Source organism: Phyllobates terribilis, unplaced genomic scaffold, assembly GCF_046119375.1.
Source record: "Phyllobates terribilis strain yellow unplaced genomic scaffold, ASM4611937v1 Scaffold_98__1_contigs__length_5973952, whole genome shotgun sequence".
NCBI classification, from domain to species: Eukaryota; Metazoa; Chordata; class Amphibia; order Anura; family Dendrobatidae; genus Phyllobates; species Phyllobates terribilis.
In genome coordinates, this window is record NW_027362858.1 from 2,894,139 (window position 1) to 2,912,169 (window position 18,031).

General features: G+C 45.1%; 1 protein-coding gene across 1 annotated transcript in view; it reads right to left on the minus strand.

Annotated features, from left to right (window-relative positions):
- LOC141198616 (uncharacterized) overlaps positions 1-18,031 on the minus strand; it is a 40,264-nt gene that overhangs the window by 6,685 nt on the left and 15,548 nt on the right. The window contains exons 2-6 of the mRNA XM_073663049.1: positions 5,973-6,121; positions 5,664-5,843; positions 5,457-5,580; positions 5,276-5,373; positions 4,646-4,736 (exon numbers count right to left, since the gene is read on the minus strand). Of these exons, the coding sequence (XP_073519150.1) occupies positions 4,646-4,736; positions 5,276-5,373; positions 5,457-5,580; positions 5,664-5,843; positions 5,973-6,044 (565 nt within the window). The 5' untranslated portion in view covers positions 6,045-6,121. The remainder of the gene's footprint in view (positions 1-4,645; positions 4,737-5,275; positions 5,374-5,456; positions 5,581-5,663; positions 5,844-5,972; positions 6,122-18,031) is intronic.

Genomic DNA, 18,031 nt, shown 5'->3' on the forward strand with positions numbered 1-18,031 from the left:
ATTACAACATTTAGCCAATCTAGAGTTACTCTTAATAACCTATTGAAGACGTATTGGTTCATTTTATCCAGTGATCCCATTTTGGGCAAGCAACTGCCGGCCAAACCAAGGATTATATATAGGAGGTGTCAGAATCTGAAAAATGTGTTAGCGCCTAGCTCCACATCATTGACTAAGAGTTATATAAAGTATAAAAATATAAACCAAGGAAGGGGGGATGGGTGCTTTACATGTAGAACATCAAAATGTCTCTGTTGTGGGATCATTAATAACGGAACAAAAACTTTTAGCTTGCTCACCACGGGGGAGACTTTTCAGATTAGATGCCGGACAGACTGCCGTCATATGTGATATATCTGTTGGAGTGTACATGTGGTCTACAGTATGTAGGTCGCACCATACAACCAATGCGCGCCAGGCTAAATAAACATTGGCAGAATATTAGAAATGGAGATTTGTTACATAGTTGCCAAAGCACTTCTTCTTAGAAGATCAGAAAGATCCAAAATATCTGCACCTTACGATTATTGATCATATATCTGACACGGTGCATGATAGATAGAAAAGGTTGGTAAACCGGGAAAATTATTGGATCTATAAGTTGGGAACTTTATCCCCGGAAGGTCTGAATCTCTCACTTGAAAATATTATTAACTAAGTAATATAATTTATGTGGATTTGAAAAATATAGTGGATATTTATTTTTATTAGGTTTTTAATATGAGTGTAATTATGAATATATGCAGCTTTTACTCTTTTTATATTCTTCTTTTATATGTATATATAGTTTTTTCATGTAGTCTTATGTTAGTGTTGATGTTTTGTCTCTGTTATCGGCCAAGTCAGGTTGGCCCTTAGAATGGGAACCTGTATATATGGTAATGGAGATTTGAGGGTTAACTGGTTAATTGTTGGCACCTGCTGGTTAATTGGTTAAACTTCTATATAAAGTGCTTGTGTGGTAATATTGGCCATCACCTGATGATGGCGGTATTAGCCGAAACATGTTGTGAAGCCATGTGATTAATAAAGAAAATGATGGAGTAACAAATACCCCGGCCTGCTGTCACCTTACCCCATTGAAAACCGCAGCGACTTTGTACTTTGTATTCTTGATTCCCTCTTGGGTGGGTGGTTTGGGGCTGCAGATATCAGCTTATTAACCGTTTACAAGGACCCGCGGTGATGTCACACCCCATGTGATTCTCTCAGCCGGTCAGCCTGAGACCCGTGCGGTGTGCAGTTCACACCGGAGCCTTAATCCGTGGTTGTGCAGCGGTGCGCAACCACACAAGGTTAGTACATTTCTATTTCCATTTTCCTCCCCTCAAAGATCACCGGGTATACACAGGAGCGCCTCTCTTTTCTTCTTTTTTTGCATGTGGAATCAAAATATTCCCTACTTCTATAGATTCATTCACTGAGGGTTATAATTTCCAAAATGGAGTCAATTTATGGTGATTTCTACTGCTCTGGTTTTCTGTAATTTGGTCACATTAGGACTTCTGTAAATGGTGGGTCCCATCTCCTCCGGGATCTGCTCCTGCGACGTCTGCTTCTGTCACCAGGAGCCGCCTTATTCATCCTGCAGGCGGCGCTGGTGATGGAGGAGACGTCAGAACCAGAAGCTCTGGGCGGCGCAGGCTCTTTCCAGCCAGTAAGATTAGGGTGCCAGGGACCTTTAGTACCATCCAGTCTGGCAGTATGGGTGTGTGTTCTGTCCAGCTGGAGTAATCTGCTCCCTGCTTCAGCCAATTAGAAATCACCGCACCCTACTAAAGCTGGAAGCATATTGCTGGAAGCCGCCAGATACAGCCTTGTTCTCCTCTGGGTCAGTCCTCTGTGCTCAGCTCCCGGCTTGTGGATTTGTTTCCTGTTGTGACCTCGGCCCGTTTACTGACTACTCCTGTGTCTTCTGATTTTGTATTTTCTCTGCCCTCCTGGTTCTGACCCGACTACCTGATTATTCTTCTTGCCATCTCACACCACAGAACAGCAGGTAACACCGTGGCCCAAGCCTAGGGGGTCTCTGTGTCCAGATCCATGTAGAGGGGTTAAAGGGTGATGAACAAGACAATTCGTGGGATCTGGAAAATGAAGTAGATGGCACCAAGCCTGTTTGTGGTGGTCATCTTTTGAGCTGGCAGGTGACCATGCGACATTGTGTCTGCAAACTATTTCAGCAAGATCTATATTCAAATAGCTAAATGTCGCTCCTTCCCTTCTTAACCTGCCATGTGCCCAGACAGTAGTGTACAACCGTATATAGGATATTGTAGGATTCAAGGAAAATAATTTGTAAGGTCCATTTGTTTCCTATTATCCTTTAAGAAGAATTTCAAAGTTATCACCACATAAAGTGACACACATCAGATTTGAAAAATGGGGCCTGATTAGGATCACAAAACTGGCTGCAGGAAGGGGTTAAATCAGAGAAATTTGGGCAGTAACTACTGTAGTCAAAAACTGACTACAGACAATAACCTCTACTGAAATGATCAAACTCAACAGTCTTCATCAGTAAGTAGTGAGTAACTAGTGGTGAAACCTCTCTGTGGTAATTGGAGTATGGGGCTCGGTGGCTCTTGGGAATCTAAACTATCATAAGGGCCAATATTTTCTGTCAGATGAGTTTCAAGAAGAAATATTAGACATTCAAAGAGAACTTTTTATAATAGTGCAGAGCTGAGGTGTCTTAAATTTAGATCTCGGGCATTTGGAAGAGGCAATGGAGATCTTTTTTTAAAGACTACCAGGGAGTTACAGACTCACATAAGTGAGGCAGGCCGATCCGACCACAATCAAACTATCATACAAAATAAAGCTATAAAAAAAGACATTTTTTTATTCTATGTTACATCCTCAACAACAATATATGTATGAAGGGAGAAATCCAACACTAAACTGGAGTTGCACTCATTTATGGTGGACCATTGGAGCTACTATGAGTCCTGACCAGAAGAGTAGAGAAAGTATTAGCGCCCCCATTTCAGGAGAGATTGTGCAGTAATCTGAATTCCTTAGGATTGAAAACATAATGGAATTTATGACGTGGAGTGAATCCATGAAACCAGGGCTCGAGCCAACACATCTCCTGCAGGCGTGAATAAATGTATATTACAGCCATCAGCCACGCACAGCTTAGAGATATATCATGGCACAGGTGTAATGTATTTTATGTAGTTTATCACAATCTGGTTTGAAGTTAGTCGGTTTTAAAAGAAATTGAAAAGTCAGGATAAAGGGAAACTCTGTTGTTATTGTACAGAAATTCACACTTGGCCCTGACTGCACATTTAATGTTATCGATCATAAAAGTGAAGTTTGGCCACAAAGATTGGACCTGGTCTTGTAGGGACCATATGAGGACATTCAGCAGCACAGAAAGTTTTTGCATCGCCATATTTTGAGAGCTATAATTTTTCCATAGTTCGGCCGACAGTCATGTGACGGCTTGTTTTTTGCGGGACAAGTTGACGTTTTTATTGGTACTAATTTTGGGCAAGTGACTTTTTTTTATCGCTTTCTACTCAGATTTTTGGGAGGTGGAATAAACAAAAACCAACAATTCAGGAATTGTTTTTTTGGCATTCTTTTTATGCCGTTCTGCGTGTGGAAAAATGTATAAGGCCGCTTTATTATTCGGGTCAGTACAATTACAGCCGTACTACATTTATATTGTTTTTTTAGGTTTTGGCGCTGTTACACAATAAAAACTATTTTTTTTTGCATCACTTTATTCTGAGAGCTGTAACTTTTTTATTTTTCGTGTGATGGAGCTGTATGGCGGCTTCTTTTTTGCGGGACAAGATGACGTTTTCAGCGGTACCATTTTTATTTACATTCATCTTTTTTATCGCGTTTTATTCCACTTTTTGTTTGGAAATATGATGATTAAGCACCGTTATTTGCTTAGTTTTTTTTTCTTTTACTGTGTTCACTAAAGGGGTTAACTAGTGGGACAGCTTTATTTTATAGGTCAGGTTGTTCCGGACACGGCAATACCATATATGTGTGCTTTTATTGTTTATTTTTTTTCCATATATTATTTTTAATATATCTTGTAAAAATATATATTTTTTAATATATTTTTACAACAGGCTGATCGCAGTTATAAGACATAGCAGAGCAGGATCACTGCTATAACTTTTAAACTGTCAGCTCTGCAGACACAAGTTACTTTGATCATGCACTGCGCATGATCAAACTTAACTTGCTGGGGCTGGTGACCCGGATGTTATCATGACGACATCGGGTCACCATGGCAACGATCGGGACCCCGCTGCTGTCCCTCTGCGCACTCACTAAGTGCTGCCGGGAGAGGTGCGGGCACTGCGTGCCGGGTGTCAGATGTCAGAATCAGCTGACCTGGGCGGCGATTGCGCTAGTACAGCCTGTGTGCGGGTGCGATCGCCATGTCGTAATAATATGTACCTAGTCCATACAGTCCAGGGAACAGGGATGTATTTTTACTTACAACGTCAGAAAGGGGTTAACAGTTTTGTGTAGGGGAGAATGTTGTGATCTAGAGGAGAATGGTGATCACACGATTGTGATATGGCCGGACTACACCACCGATAAAGCAGCCACAGCCGGTGACTGAGAATAATCTGTAACTTCTCTGCATTTAGTGGTTACTACTCACCTGGGTAGTCATATGTAGGAATCTCCTCTTTACACCGCTCATCACCCCTCACATATGTCTCTGTAGTATTAATATGGGTCAGATCTTCACCCTGAAACAAATATTGTAAAAGTCACAGACAGATGGAGAAGTCCCATCTATGATCAGCTCTAATCCTGCCATCTCCACCATTCTCATTACACAAGTATAAAACATATAATACTGGTGGATAAAACAAGACTGAGCACCAGGGCTGTGGAGTCGGTAAGCCAAACCTCCGACTCCCGACTCCTCAATTTCCATGACACCGACTCCACGACTCCCTCATACATGGCTCATGTTTAAGTGATAAATTTACTGTAGCACAGATTCATCTCAGCTAAAAGTCCAGACCCTTAGATCAGGAATAGGACAGACATTTATAGGACATTTCATAACTTTCCCAAATTCTTATGAAAAAATATTCCCCAAAAACTGCATTGAACTACTGTACCCAATTTATTATATATTTTAGGAGTCGGTCCATTTGATACCACTCCAAATCCACCAAAATGGGCTCCAACTCCGACACCACAGCCTTGCTGAGCACAAGACCTTCACAGCCGTCTACACATCACAGGAGAGATCTCATGACACCTTCTCTCCATCTACCTGATGATCCTGAGGAACATTGGGATCTTCTTGTTTACAGTCCTGTGGAAGAAGAGGACGGGGACTTCTCTCTGGTGTTGTCCTCTTACTGGATAGATCTGGAGGGAACACATACAGGGACTGAATTCATTCTTTACATACAGATAATTATAGGCCGTGTGTATTTAGTCCTGTTTATTACCTGGTGATGTGAGGGGCTGGGGAACCTCCATCATGACGTCTTTGTACAGATCTTTGTGTTCCTCTAAATACTCCCACTCCTCCATGGAGAAATAGACAGCGACATCCTGACACCTTATAGGAACCTGATACACATAATGATACAGTCACCCCCCCGATCCCTTCATAGTGTTACTGTATAATGTCCCAGCATTCCCAGCAGTGTCACCTCTCCAGTCAGCAGCTCAATCATCTTGTAGGTGAGTTCTAGGATCTTCTGGTTATTGATGTCCTCATGTATCAGGGGGTGAGGTGGAGGCCCAGTGATTGGGCTCAGGGGTCTTCCCCATCCCTCAGACACAGGGGCCTGACAGCGCTCACTAGAGGTCTTCTTCACTACTGTGTAATCCTGGTTATGGAGAGACACATTAATAAATCTCACTACAGACATTTCCAGGGTCCTCACCTCTCCAGTTCTGTCCATCTGTTATTCCTATAGATAAGAATGATGTAATGTGACGTCATCAGAATCTCTCACCTCTCCAGTAAGTCGAAAGAGGATCTCTAGGGTAAGGTGTAATATTTTCTCTGCCATCTTGTCCTTGTCCATATCCTGTTGTGATGGATAAATCAGGAAAACTCTCTTATATAGAAGATTTTACTGAGCGGATCGAATACTGTAGAGACCTGAATGAGAAGAAAATAAGTAGATGTAACATCATAAAAATCCTGTGTAATAATACAATTACTGGAGATAATTAGAGAAAAATATGAGGAGATTTATTATTTTACACTATTTAGTTTTTTTCTTTACATCTGCTAATAAAACAAATATATTTTAGAACACAGCCAACAAGTAGTTTCTTCCTCGCAGTCTGCAGCTGAATATGTTTTCTCATAGACTCATCTTCCATGATGCTAGTTGTCATCTCATTTACGGACACTGGAATCGGCATTAGTAATACTGCAGGAGATATTCATTACCTGTGACATGAGAAATAACTACTTCATAATGAGGACGACATCTTCATCTTCTACTTAGGCTCTAGAAACATATTTGGCCACAGTCCGTCACTGACTATATCATCACCGGTCGTCTATATGAATGTTTCCCGTCTTCCCCGGACTGTAATCTTCCATCACGTTAGATCTCATGTCTGATTCACACACAGAAGTTTGATGCTTTTATAAAACCTTTTTTGTTGGCACAAATATTGCGGGCAGAAATTATTTGATAGCAAAGTCTCCATGTACAGTGTTTTATGGGGTTTATTTCTGGCCTTAGGCTTTACTATATTACAAGAAAAACACCAGAAAAAAAGCAGAAATTAAAATGTTTCAAAAGAAAATTGGCACCAACAATTCTTATAAAAATAAAAAAACATGCAAACAGCATAAGACACATTTTGTTATTTTCTAACATGTTAAACATAGATGTTCATGGCAGGGATGGCACAGGTGCGGCTGCTACATAAACCCTGGCAGTTTAACCAATTGCTGCTGTCAAAAGCAAACATGGCATCTCAGAAGGTGTGACAGAGTTCGGCTGAATGCCCCTCCTCCCACAAGTACTCGATAGTATGGGGCTGCCTAGTTACTATGATACTTAAGTACCTAATAATGGTGTCTGGACCTGCAATGTACGAAAGTCTATTAGGCCGGGCCAGAGGCAGCGTCCAATGAGTTACATTTTAAAGCCCCCATACACATTAGACTAAAGTTGCATGGAAGTAATGAATTGGGGGGGGGGGGGTGGCTGACTATAAAATGTATTTGGGGGCCTCCCGACAGATGATGTCAGGGCAGAGAAGGATCTGGCATCCTGAATTTTAGAGGCTAATCCATTTATTTTTTCTGTAGATAATCCTCCACTAGAGGAGTCTGGAGGCGACTCTCTCATACAGACCACAAGAAAGCTGGAATATTTGTGTGTATGGGGGAGTCGGGAAAAATAGCCATCTGCCAAATGACCGTTCAGCCAACATGTATCTCGTGTATGGGACTGTTAAGTACACTACTCAAAAATATAAAGGGAACACTTAAACAACACAATGTAACTCTAAGTCAATCACACTTCTGTGAAATCAACCTGTCCAGTTATGAAGTAACACTGTTGTGAATAAATTTCTCTTTCTGTTGTGTAAATGGAAGAAACGACAGATAGAAATTATAGTCAATTAGCAAGATACCCCCTATAAAAGAGTGGTTTTGCAGGTGGTGACCACAGAACATTTCTCTGTTCTCATCCTTTTTGGCTGTTTTGGTCACTTGCATTTTGTCATTGCTCTCACCCCTAGAGGTACAGTAGCATGAGGCGGTGTCTACAACCCACAGAAGTTGCTCATGTAGTGCAGCTCATCCAGGATGGCACATCAATGAGAGCTGTGGCAAGAAGGGTAACTGTGTGTCAGCACAGTGTCCAAAGCATGGAGCATATACTCTACCAGGAGACAGGTCAGTACACCAGGAGATGTGGAGGGGGCCGTAGGAGGGCAACAACCCAGCAGCAGGACTGCTACCTCTTCCTTTGTGCAAGGAGGAACAGGAAGAGCAGTGCAAGAGCCCTGCAAAATAACCTCTAACAGGCCACTAACATCCATTTCTCAGCTCAAACTGTCAGAAACAGACTCCATGAGGGTGGTATGAAGGCTCGACGTCCACAAGTGGGTGTTGCGCTTACAGCCCAACACAGTGCAGGGTCATTGGCATTTGCCAGAGAACACCAAGATTGGCAGATTCCACATTGGAGTCCTGTGTTCTTCACGGATGAGAGCAGGTTCACACTGAGCACATGTGACAGACGGACAGAGTCTGGAGACGCCGTGGAGAACGTTCTGCTGCCTGCAACATCCTCCAGCATGACCAGTTTAGCAGTGGGTCAGTAATGGTGTGGGGAGGCATTTATTTGGAGGGCCGCACAGCCCCCCATGTGCTAGCCAGAGGTACCCAGACTGCTATTAGGTACTGGGATGAGATCCTCAGATCCATTGTGAAACCGTATGCTGGTGCAATGGGCCCTGTGTTCCTTCTGATACATGACAATGCTAGGCCTCATGTGGCTGAAGTGTGTCAGCAGTTCCTGCATGATGAAGGCATTGATGCTTTGGAATGGCCTGTCCATTCCCCAGACCTGAATCCAATCGAGCACATCTGGGACATCATGTCTTGTTCCATCCACCAATGCCACGTTGCATCACAGACTTTAACCCCTTACTTACCGGGGACGTATTAGTACGCATATTTGCGTACCCTCCGTTCAGTGAGGGCTGCTGCGCTGAGCCCTCACTGAACGGAGCACATGTCAGCTGATTCTTACAGCTGACATGTGCCCGCAACAGCCGCGGGTGGAATCGCGATCCACCCGCGGCTGTTAACCAGTTAAATGCTGCTGTCAATCTCCGACAGCAGCATTTAACGCGCGCTTCCGGGTAGCGCGTCATAAGCCCCGCCCACCGGCGACCCCGTCACGTGATCGCGGGTCGCCAATGGGCGTGCATGACAACCCAGGGTCTGCAGCAGACGCCTGTGGTTGTCATGATCTTGTCGCTATGAGCGCCACCTAGTGGTCGGCGCTCATAGCACAGGACCATTTCTGCTGCATGCAGGGGACCTGCTCGTCCCCTGTATGTAGCAGAGGCGATCGGATAGTTGCTGCTTCTAGTCTCCTATGGAGACAATAGAAGCATGCAAAAAGTAAAAAAAAAAAGTTTTTAAAAATATAAAAAAAAATAAAAAAATATAAAAGTTTAAATCACCCCCCTTTCGCCCCATTCAAAATAAAATATATATAAAAAAAACCCACATACACATATTTGGTATCGCCGCGTTCAGAATCGCCCGATCTATCAATATAAAAAGAAAATTATTCCGATCGGTAAACGGCGTAGCGAGAAAAAAATTCTAAACGCCAGAATTACGTTTTTTGGTCGCCGCAAAATTGCAATAAAATGCGATAACGGGCGATCAAAACATCGGATCTACCCCAAATGTTATCAATAAAAACGTCAGCCTGGCACGCAAAAAATAAGCCATCAACCAGCCCCACATCACGAAAAATGGAGACGCTACGGGTCTTAGAAAATGGCGCTATTTTTTTATTTTTTTTTTTACCAAATTTTGGAATTTTTTTTCACCACTTAAATATAAAAGAACCTATACATGTTTGGTGTCTATGAACTCGTAATGACCTGTAGAATAAGAAAGGCAGGTCAGTTTTAGCATTCAGTGAACATGGTAAAAAAAATAAATAAAAAACAACTGTGGTATTGCACTTTTTTTGCAATTTTACCGCACTTGGAATTTTTTTCCCGTTTTCTCGTACAGGATATGATAAAACTAGTAATGGCGTTGAAAAGTACAACTCGTCCCGCAAAAAATAAGCCCTCACATGGCCATATTGACCAAAAAATAAAAACGCTATGGCTCTGGGAACAAGGGGAGCAAAAACGAAAATGCAAAAACGAAAAATGCTCCGGGGCTTAAGGGGTTAATTTGGCGGAGTCATATTTCCCGACTCTGAAGGCCGTATGCTGCCACTGTACTTGGCAAGCCCAGTCCAGATGGTATGGAGATAAATGAAGCAGACCAAAGTACAAAAATAAACTTTACTTTACTTAACAAGAACTTGATGACAAGTATATATATATCAGATAGCAGGTACAACACTTTATGAATGTTTCTCCTGCATTATGCTGAGTCAAGAACTTTATGGTTACATGTGGCGGTACATGTAGCTTTTAACAAAAGTTATCACAGTCCAGCAAGCCATTATGGGAAGGTCCATCATCCCTGTGGGGACCATACAGGTTGAGATGTGTCGTTACAGCCCCTCAGGGCAACTCAGTGCTCAAAGTTGATTTGTGAGGACCTCACTGGCTGAGGTGCATCGGTACGACTCCTCACTAGTACTTTCAAAGTCCATTCAATGAGGGCCACACACTCATTGCTGTGGCACTGCATCTTCAGCTCTCCTTAGGAGAATGGATGTCCCAGTTATGCGACACTGTAGCTTCCTCTCTAGTATAGACAACTGTTTGTTTAAATCCTGTTTGTCTAAGATAAGGAATCCTTCCTTAACTTAATTTCCTTTACTCACAGTGGCATGTAAAAGTTTAAACACCCATGGTCAAAATTACAAAACAGAAAATGGGCCGATGCAAAAGTTTGGACACCCTGCATGGTTAGTACCTAGTAGCACCACCTTTTGCAAGTATCACAGCTTGTAAACGCTTTTTGTAGCCAAACAAGAGTTTTTAAATTATTGTTTGAGGGATTTTCATCCATTCTTCCTTGGAAAATTCTTCCAGTTCTGTGAGATTCCTGGGTCGTCTTGCATGCACTGCTATTTTGAGGTCTAGCCACAGATTTTCAATGATGTTCAGATCAGAGGACTGTGAGGGCCATTGTAAAACCTTCATCTTGTGCCTTTAAGGTTGTCTATTGTGGATTTTGAAGTGTGCTTAGGATCCATTATCCATTTGAAGAAGCCATCCTCTTTTCAACTTTTACAGATTTGCGTCAAGAATTTGTTGAAACTTCATTGAATCCATTCTTCCCTCTACCCGTGAAATGATCCCGTGCCATTGGCTGCAAAACAACCCTAAAGCATGATTGATCCACCTCCATGCTTAATGGTTTGCAAGATGTTCTTTTCTTGAAATTCTGTGCCCCTTTTTCTCCACACATACCTTTGATCATTGTGGCCAAAGAGTTTTATTTTAACCTCATCAGTCCACAGAACATGTTTCCAAAATGCATCAGGCTTGTTTAGATGTTCTTTTGCATACTTCTGACACAAAATTTTATGGTGAGGACGCAGGAGAGGTTTTCTTCTGATGACTCTTTCATGAAGGCCATATTTGTGCAGGTGTCTCCGAACAGTAGAAAAATGTGCAACAACTAAAGAGTCTTCTAAATCTTTCTGAAGGTCTGTTGCAGTCAAGGGGGGTTTCTGATTTGCCTCTCCAGCAATCCTACGAGCAGCTCTCACTGAAATTTAGCTTGGTCTTCCTTGCTGCTGACTGCCATTTCTTAATTACATTTCGAACTGAGGAAAGAGTGTAAAGGGAAGTGTCCTAAAATATGCATGCATATACAGTACAGACCAAAAGTTTGGACACACCTTCTCATTTAAAGATTTTTCTGTATTTTCTTGACTATGGAAATTGTACATTCACACTGAAGGCATCAAAACTATGAATTAACACATGTGGAATTATATACTTAACAAAAAAGTGTGAAACAACTGAAAATATGTCTTATATTCTAGGTTCTTCAAAGTAGCCACCTTTTGCTTTGATGACTGCTTTGTACACTCTTGGCATTCTCTTGATGAGCTTCAAGAGGTAATCACCGGAAATGGTCTTCCAACAATCTTGAAGGAGTTCCCAGAGATGCTTAGCACTTGTTGGTCTTTTGCCTTCACTCTGTGGTCCAGCTCACCCCAAACCATCTCGATTGGGTTCAGGTCTGGTGACTGTGGAGGCCAGGTCATCTGGCGTAGCACCCCATCACTCTCCCTCTTGGTCAAATAGCCCTTACACAGCCTGGAGGTGTGTTTGGGGTCATTGTCCTGTTGAAAAATAAATGATGGTCCAACTAAACGCAAACCGGATGGAATAGCATGCCGCTGCAAGATGCTGTGGTAGCCATGCTGGTTCAGTATGCCTTCAATTTTGAATAAATCCCCAACAGTGTCACCAGCAAAGCACCCCACACCATCACACCTCCTCCTCCATGCTTCATGGTGGGAACCAGGCATGTAGAGTCCATCCGTTCACCTTTTCTGCGTCGCACAAAGACACGGTGGTTGAAACCAAAGATCTCAAATTTGGACTCATCAGACCAAAGCACAGATTTCCACTTGTCTAATGTCCATTTCTTGTGTTCTTTAGCCCAAACAAGTCTCTTCTGCTTGTTGCCTGTCCTTAGCCGTGGTTTCCTAACAGCTATTTTACCATGAAGGCCTGCTGCACAAAGTCTCCTTTTAATAGTTTTTGAAGAGATGAGTTTGCTGCTAGAACTCTGTGTGGCATTGACCTGGTCTCTAATCTGAGCTGCTGTTAACCTGCGATTTCTGAGGCTGGTGACTTGGATAAACTTATCCTCAGAAGCAGAGGTGACTCTTGGTCTTGCTTTCCTCATGTGAGCCAGTTTCTTTGTAGCGATTGATGTTTTTTGCAACTGCACTTGGGGACACTTTCAAAGTTTTCCCAATTTTTCGGACTGACTGACCTTCATTTCTTAAAGTAGTGATGGCCACACGTTTTTCTTTACTTAGCTGCTTTTTTCTTGCCATAATACAAATTCTAACAGTCTATTCAGGAGGACTATCAGCTGTGTATCCACCAGAGTTCTGCACAACACAACTGATGGTCCCATCCCCATTTATAAGGCAAGAAATCCCACTTATTAAACCTGACAGGGCACACCTGTGAAGTGAAAACCATTTCCGGTGACTACCTCTTGAAGCTCATCAAGAGAATGCCAAGAGTGTGCAAAGCAGTCATCAAAGCAAAAGGTGGCTACTTTGAAGAACCTAGAATATAAGACATATTTTCAGTTGTTTCACACTTTTTTGTTAAGTATATAATTCCACATGTGTTAATTCATAGTTTTGATGCCTTCAGTGTGAATGTACAGTTTTCATAGTCATCATAGTCATGAAAATACAGAAAAATCTTTAAATGAGAAGGTGTGTCCAAACTTTTGGTCTGTACTGTATATATATATATATATATATATATATATATATATATGTTTTTTCATACTACCATGTATGCGAATGCATATATATATATACACAGGTGCATCTCACTAAATTAGAATATCATCAAAAAGTCAATTTATTTCAGTTCTTCAATAAAAAAAAGGAAACTCATATTATATAGAGTCATTACAAACAGGGTGATCTATTTCAATTGTTTATTTCTGTTAATGTGGATGATTATGGCTTAAAGGCAATGAAAGCACAAAAAAGTCATTATCTCAGAAAATTAGAATAATTAACAAAAACACCTGCAAAGGCTTCCTAAGCATTTAAAAAGGTCCCTTAGTCTGTTTCAGTAGGCTCCACAATCATGGGGAAAACTGCTGACTTGACAGATGTCCAGAAGGCAGTCATTGACACACCCCACAAGAAGGGTAAGCCACAAAAGGCCATGGCTAAAGAAGCTGGCTGTTCACAGAGTGCTGTATTCAAGCATATTAATGGAAAGTTGAGTTTAAGGAAAAAGTGTGGTAGAAAAGGGTGCACAAGCAACCGGGATAACCGCAGCCTTGAAAGGATTGTTAAGAAAAGGCCATTGAAAAATGTGGGGGAGATTCACAAGAAGTGGACTGCTGCTAGAGTCATTGTTACAAGAGCCACCACACACAGACGTATCCAGGACATGGGCTACAAGTGTTGCATTCCTTGTGTCAAGCCACTCATGACCAATAGACAACGCCAGAAGCGTCTTACCTGGGCCAAGGAGAAAAAGACCTGGACTTTTGCTCAGTGGTCCAAGGTGTTGTGTTCAGATGAAAGTAAATTTTGCATTTCATTTGGAAATCAAGGTCCCAGAGTCTGGAGGAAGAGTGGAGAGGCCACAATCCAAGCTGCTGGAGGTCTAGGGTGAAGTTTCCACCATCAGTGATGGTTTGGGGAGCCATGTCATCTGCTGGTGTAGGTCCACTGTGTTTTATCAAGACCAAAGTCAGCGCAGCCGTCTACCAGGACATTTTAGAGCCCTTCATGCTTCCCTCTGACGACAAGCTTTTTTGAGATGGAAATTTCATTCTCCAGCAGGACTTGGCCCCTGTCCACACTGCCAAAAGTACCAATACCTGGTTCACAAACAACAGTAAGACTGTGCTTGATTGGCAGCAAACTTGCCTGACCTTAACCCCATAGAGAATCTATTATAGAGAATCTATGGGGTATTGTCAAGAGGAAGACGAGAGACCCCAGACGCAACAATACAGACGAGCTGAAGGCTGCTATCAAAGCCACCTGGGCTTCCATAACACGTCAGCAGTGCCACAGGCTGATCGCCTCCATGCCACATTGCCGCATTGATGCAGTAATTGATGCAAAAGGAGCCCGACCAAGTACTGAGTGCATTTACTGAACAGACATTTCAGTAGGATAACATTTCGGATTATAAAAAACATTTTTCAAGCTGTTGTTATAAAGTATTCTAATTTACTGAGATAATGACTTTTGTGTTTTCATTGACTGTAAGCCATAATCATCAACATTAACAGAAATAAATACTTGAAATAGATCCCTCTGTTTGTAATGACTCTATATACGAGTTTCACTTTTTGTATTTAAGAACTGAAATAAATTAACTTTTTGATGATATTCTAATTTAGTGAGAAGTACCTGTATATGCATGTGGATATATTGCCTTATGTGCCTATGTCCTCATGTGTCCCTACACATATATATGTCCACATGCACATAAATATAATTGTGCCTCCACACATATATAGTTGGCCCCCTTATAATAATCCCCCTACTTTTCAGATATGCCCAGGACAAGAAAAGTCTGGGCATGTCAAAAGAAGATGGACAGATGTCCATCTATTGCCTTTGACTATATGCTGACATGGTTAATTACCATGTTAGTAGAGAGTCACACTGCTAGGACAAAAGGATCAAAGAGATCTTTGTCCTGGCAATAGCCGGTGCCTGCAGGGGTCCAGACGCCAGCACTGATATAATCATATCAGTGTGGGCGCCCAGAACTTCAAAGAACCCTGCCACTGGGTGCGCACAGGTGCATACAGGGATGCCTGTGCATGCAGTGTCATTATAACGCCATGTTGGCACTCGCGTCCTGCATGTGTAGCACCCTGAGGACTCAGCTGCTACAGGGGTATTACACCTCAAGCCAGAGGTGTGGTATTCCACTCCCGGGTAAGGATGGAGTGTGGAACTGAGCTAGTAGGCTGCATGCACTACATACATCCCATTTCCGGGGGACAGAACGACGGTACTCCCACCAGTATATGTGCAGGTACGACAGCGTCTGTCCCTGGCTGGAGTGGGAGGGGGGTGGAACATCCCAGTAGTGTAGGGGCAGATAGGGGGAGTAGTCTGGGTAAAGATAGGAGCTCATTGGGTGCTGGTCACCTGAGCTCACACATAGAGGGAATATATAAGGTGGGCACCATCTAGTTGCAGGGAGAAGAAGAGTCTGGGAGAAGAAGAGTCTAGGAGAGCCTGAGCAGAGCAGAGGAGCTCGGCCAGGAGGGCTGACAGGGAGCCGTGGCTCCGGCTGGGCCCAGCTCCAGAACAGAGCCTGCAGAGAGAGAGAGAGGAGTAGGAAGGACCCAGAGAGGAAACAAGAAGAGAACCCCAAGATCCCAGAATAAGGACAGAAGGGTGAAGGGTTGGCGGACAAGGGTACCGGATCCCAAGCTGGCAGAGGCCAAAACAAACCTTAGCCAGGAACCGGAGGTCGTGGTCAGGATCTGCCACGACCCTCACCAAATCCACTAGAAAGGCACACCAAGTATAGCGTCAGGGAGCCCAGAGGAGGGTTGACCACCAAGAGACCCGAGGGAGCCGGCCAAAAGTGGATCCCTGGTGGGAACGGCCAGAGGAAGGGAGAGTCAGAAAGGAGCTCAGAACCACGCTCCGGAATTGCCTGGGGGTTGGCCGAGTCCAGGACCTGGTCGACGCAGCACGGCTCGGGTGGTCACTCAAGGCCAGAGTGACTAAAAGAACACCAGTAAGTAAAAACCCTGAACTGCATCTCCCGACTCTGAGTCTTCTTACTGCACTGTCACAACCCCCACCATCTACACCTGCTGCCCTGAGGCCATACCCCTCCCGTTGGGGGTTATACCATCCCTGCTGCACATATACCACCGGCCTCAGCGGACTGCTCTGCAGCGGCGGCTTCAAAGCCGCACTCAACGGGTGGCGTAGTCGACAATCAAGTTAACATCTACTGCCATAGACTGCCACTTAGTTTGACACCCTGGGCACGGACCGGGTCACCGCCACAAGGACTACTACCCCCATCGAGATCCGGCTCCGGGTATCCCCTACAGCACTGGCCCAGGGGGCGCGTCAACTTTTGGCGTAGTCGGCAGGATATCGTGCCCGCAACCACCGGGTACTGCGTGCCTGAAAAAGACTGTTCAAACTTACCTGTGGTGAAGATTCCCGCCATCCGGCGCCATCTTCCACTTCCTTCCTGCCATCGGTGGAGTTTTCCCGCCATCCGGCGCCATCTGCAGCTTTTTCCCGCCATCCACGGAGTTTCCCGCCACTGGGAGACGATTCCCGCCATTTCAGAAGATTTCCCGCCCTGGCAGAGCGGACGCCATTATGGGCGTGCCAGAGGGTGGCAAGAGGCCACCTCCCATCGTGGGCCAGGTCAAGGAATGGCGCCAAAAGCGGAAACCGCCCCCACCGGCAGAGACTGTGATGTTAGAGATGTCCATCAGCGTGGGGGGACTGCCCCTGGAACTGACAATCACCAAGTTGCCCCGGGACCACCCTCAATGTGGGCGGATACAGAACAAAACAGAGAAGATGGGAGCCGCCTGGAGGAGTCTGGAGAGGAGTCCGGAGAAGTCGCACCCGGAGATGGAGGGAGAGTCAGGCAGCACCGACCCTGTGGTCAGGAGCCTGCTGCAAGCGACAACCCCACTAGGCCTGGTGGAGATCCTGGCACAGCTCCCCCGAGACCGGGAGTGTGCGCAGACCGAGCTGGAGCGCCTCGCACGGAGGATGGCCCAGGTGCAGCGAGAAACGCTGACGGAGTGGAGCAGAGAGATGGCCCTGCAGGCTGGAACCCGCCAGCGGAGCAAGCCACCCGAGATGAGGAGTCAGACCGCCTCTGAGGATGGTGCAGGAGGAATCAAGGCCGGAGACGACGCCGAGGAAGGAGCTAAAGAAACGGAGGCAGGTAAAGGGGACGTCACTACCCCGAGCCGAGAAGCCGTGAGCCTGCCCCAGCTCCCCGTCGCAGAGCCCGAAATTTCCCCTGCCGTGCCCGTCGTTGCACCGTCACCGCTCCCGACTAGGCCTCAAACAGAAGCCGCGGCCACGCCCCCTGTGACGTCACGCGCCTCAACCCTGAGCGCGGCCAAGCAGGAGACGCCACCGGCCTGGTCGCAAGGCCGAGTGCCCCCGGGCGCCACAGTGCCAACAGCGCCCTCCACCCCCACTGAGCCACCGGCCTGGTCGCTGGGCCAAGTAACCCCGGGCGCCGCCGTCTTCACGGTGCCCTTTACATTCAGGGTGCCCCAAGCCTGGTCGCAAGGCCTGGTGAACCCGGGCGCCGCCACCACCACCGCGCTCTCAACGTCCACAGCGCCACACCTGGGTGAAGACCTATTTGCCCAGCACACTTGCCCGGATGGGCAGCCCTTTGTGTGGCCACCGGAGTACCACCAGCCCCGACTCCGGAAAGAAAGACCCCTGGATGAGCCCCTGATCCCGGCTCCGGCGCCCGTCAAGATGACCCCGCTCTCGATAGAGGAGGCGCAGTTCGAGTGGGACCCCGCAGGAGGAGACCTCATCGGGTTCACTCAGGAGACCCGGGCGGCCGCAGCTGAGCGTGCGGAGTGCTGCCGCCAGCAGTTGGACGTCTT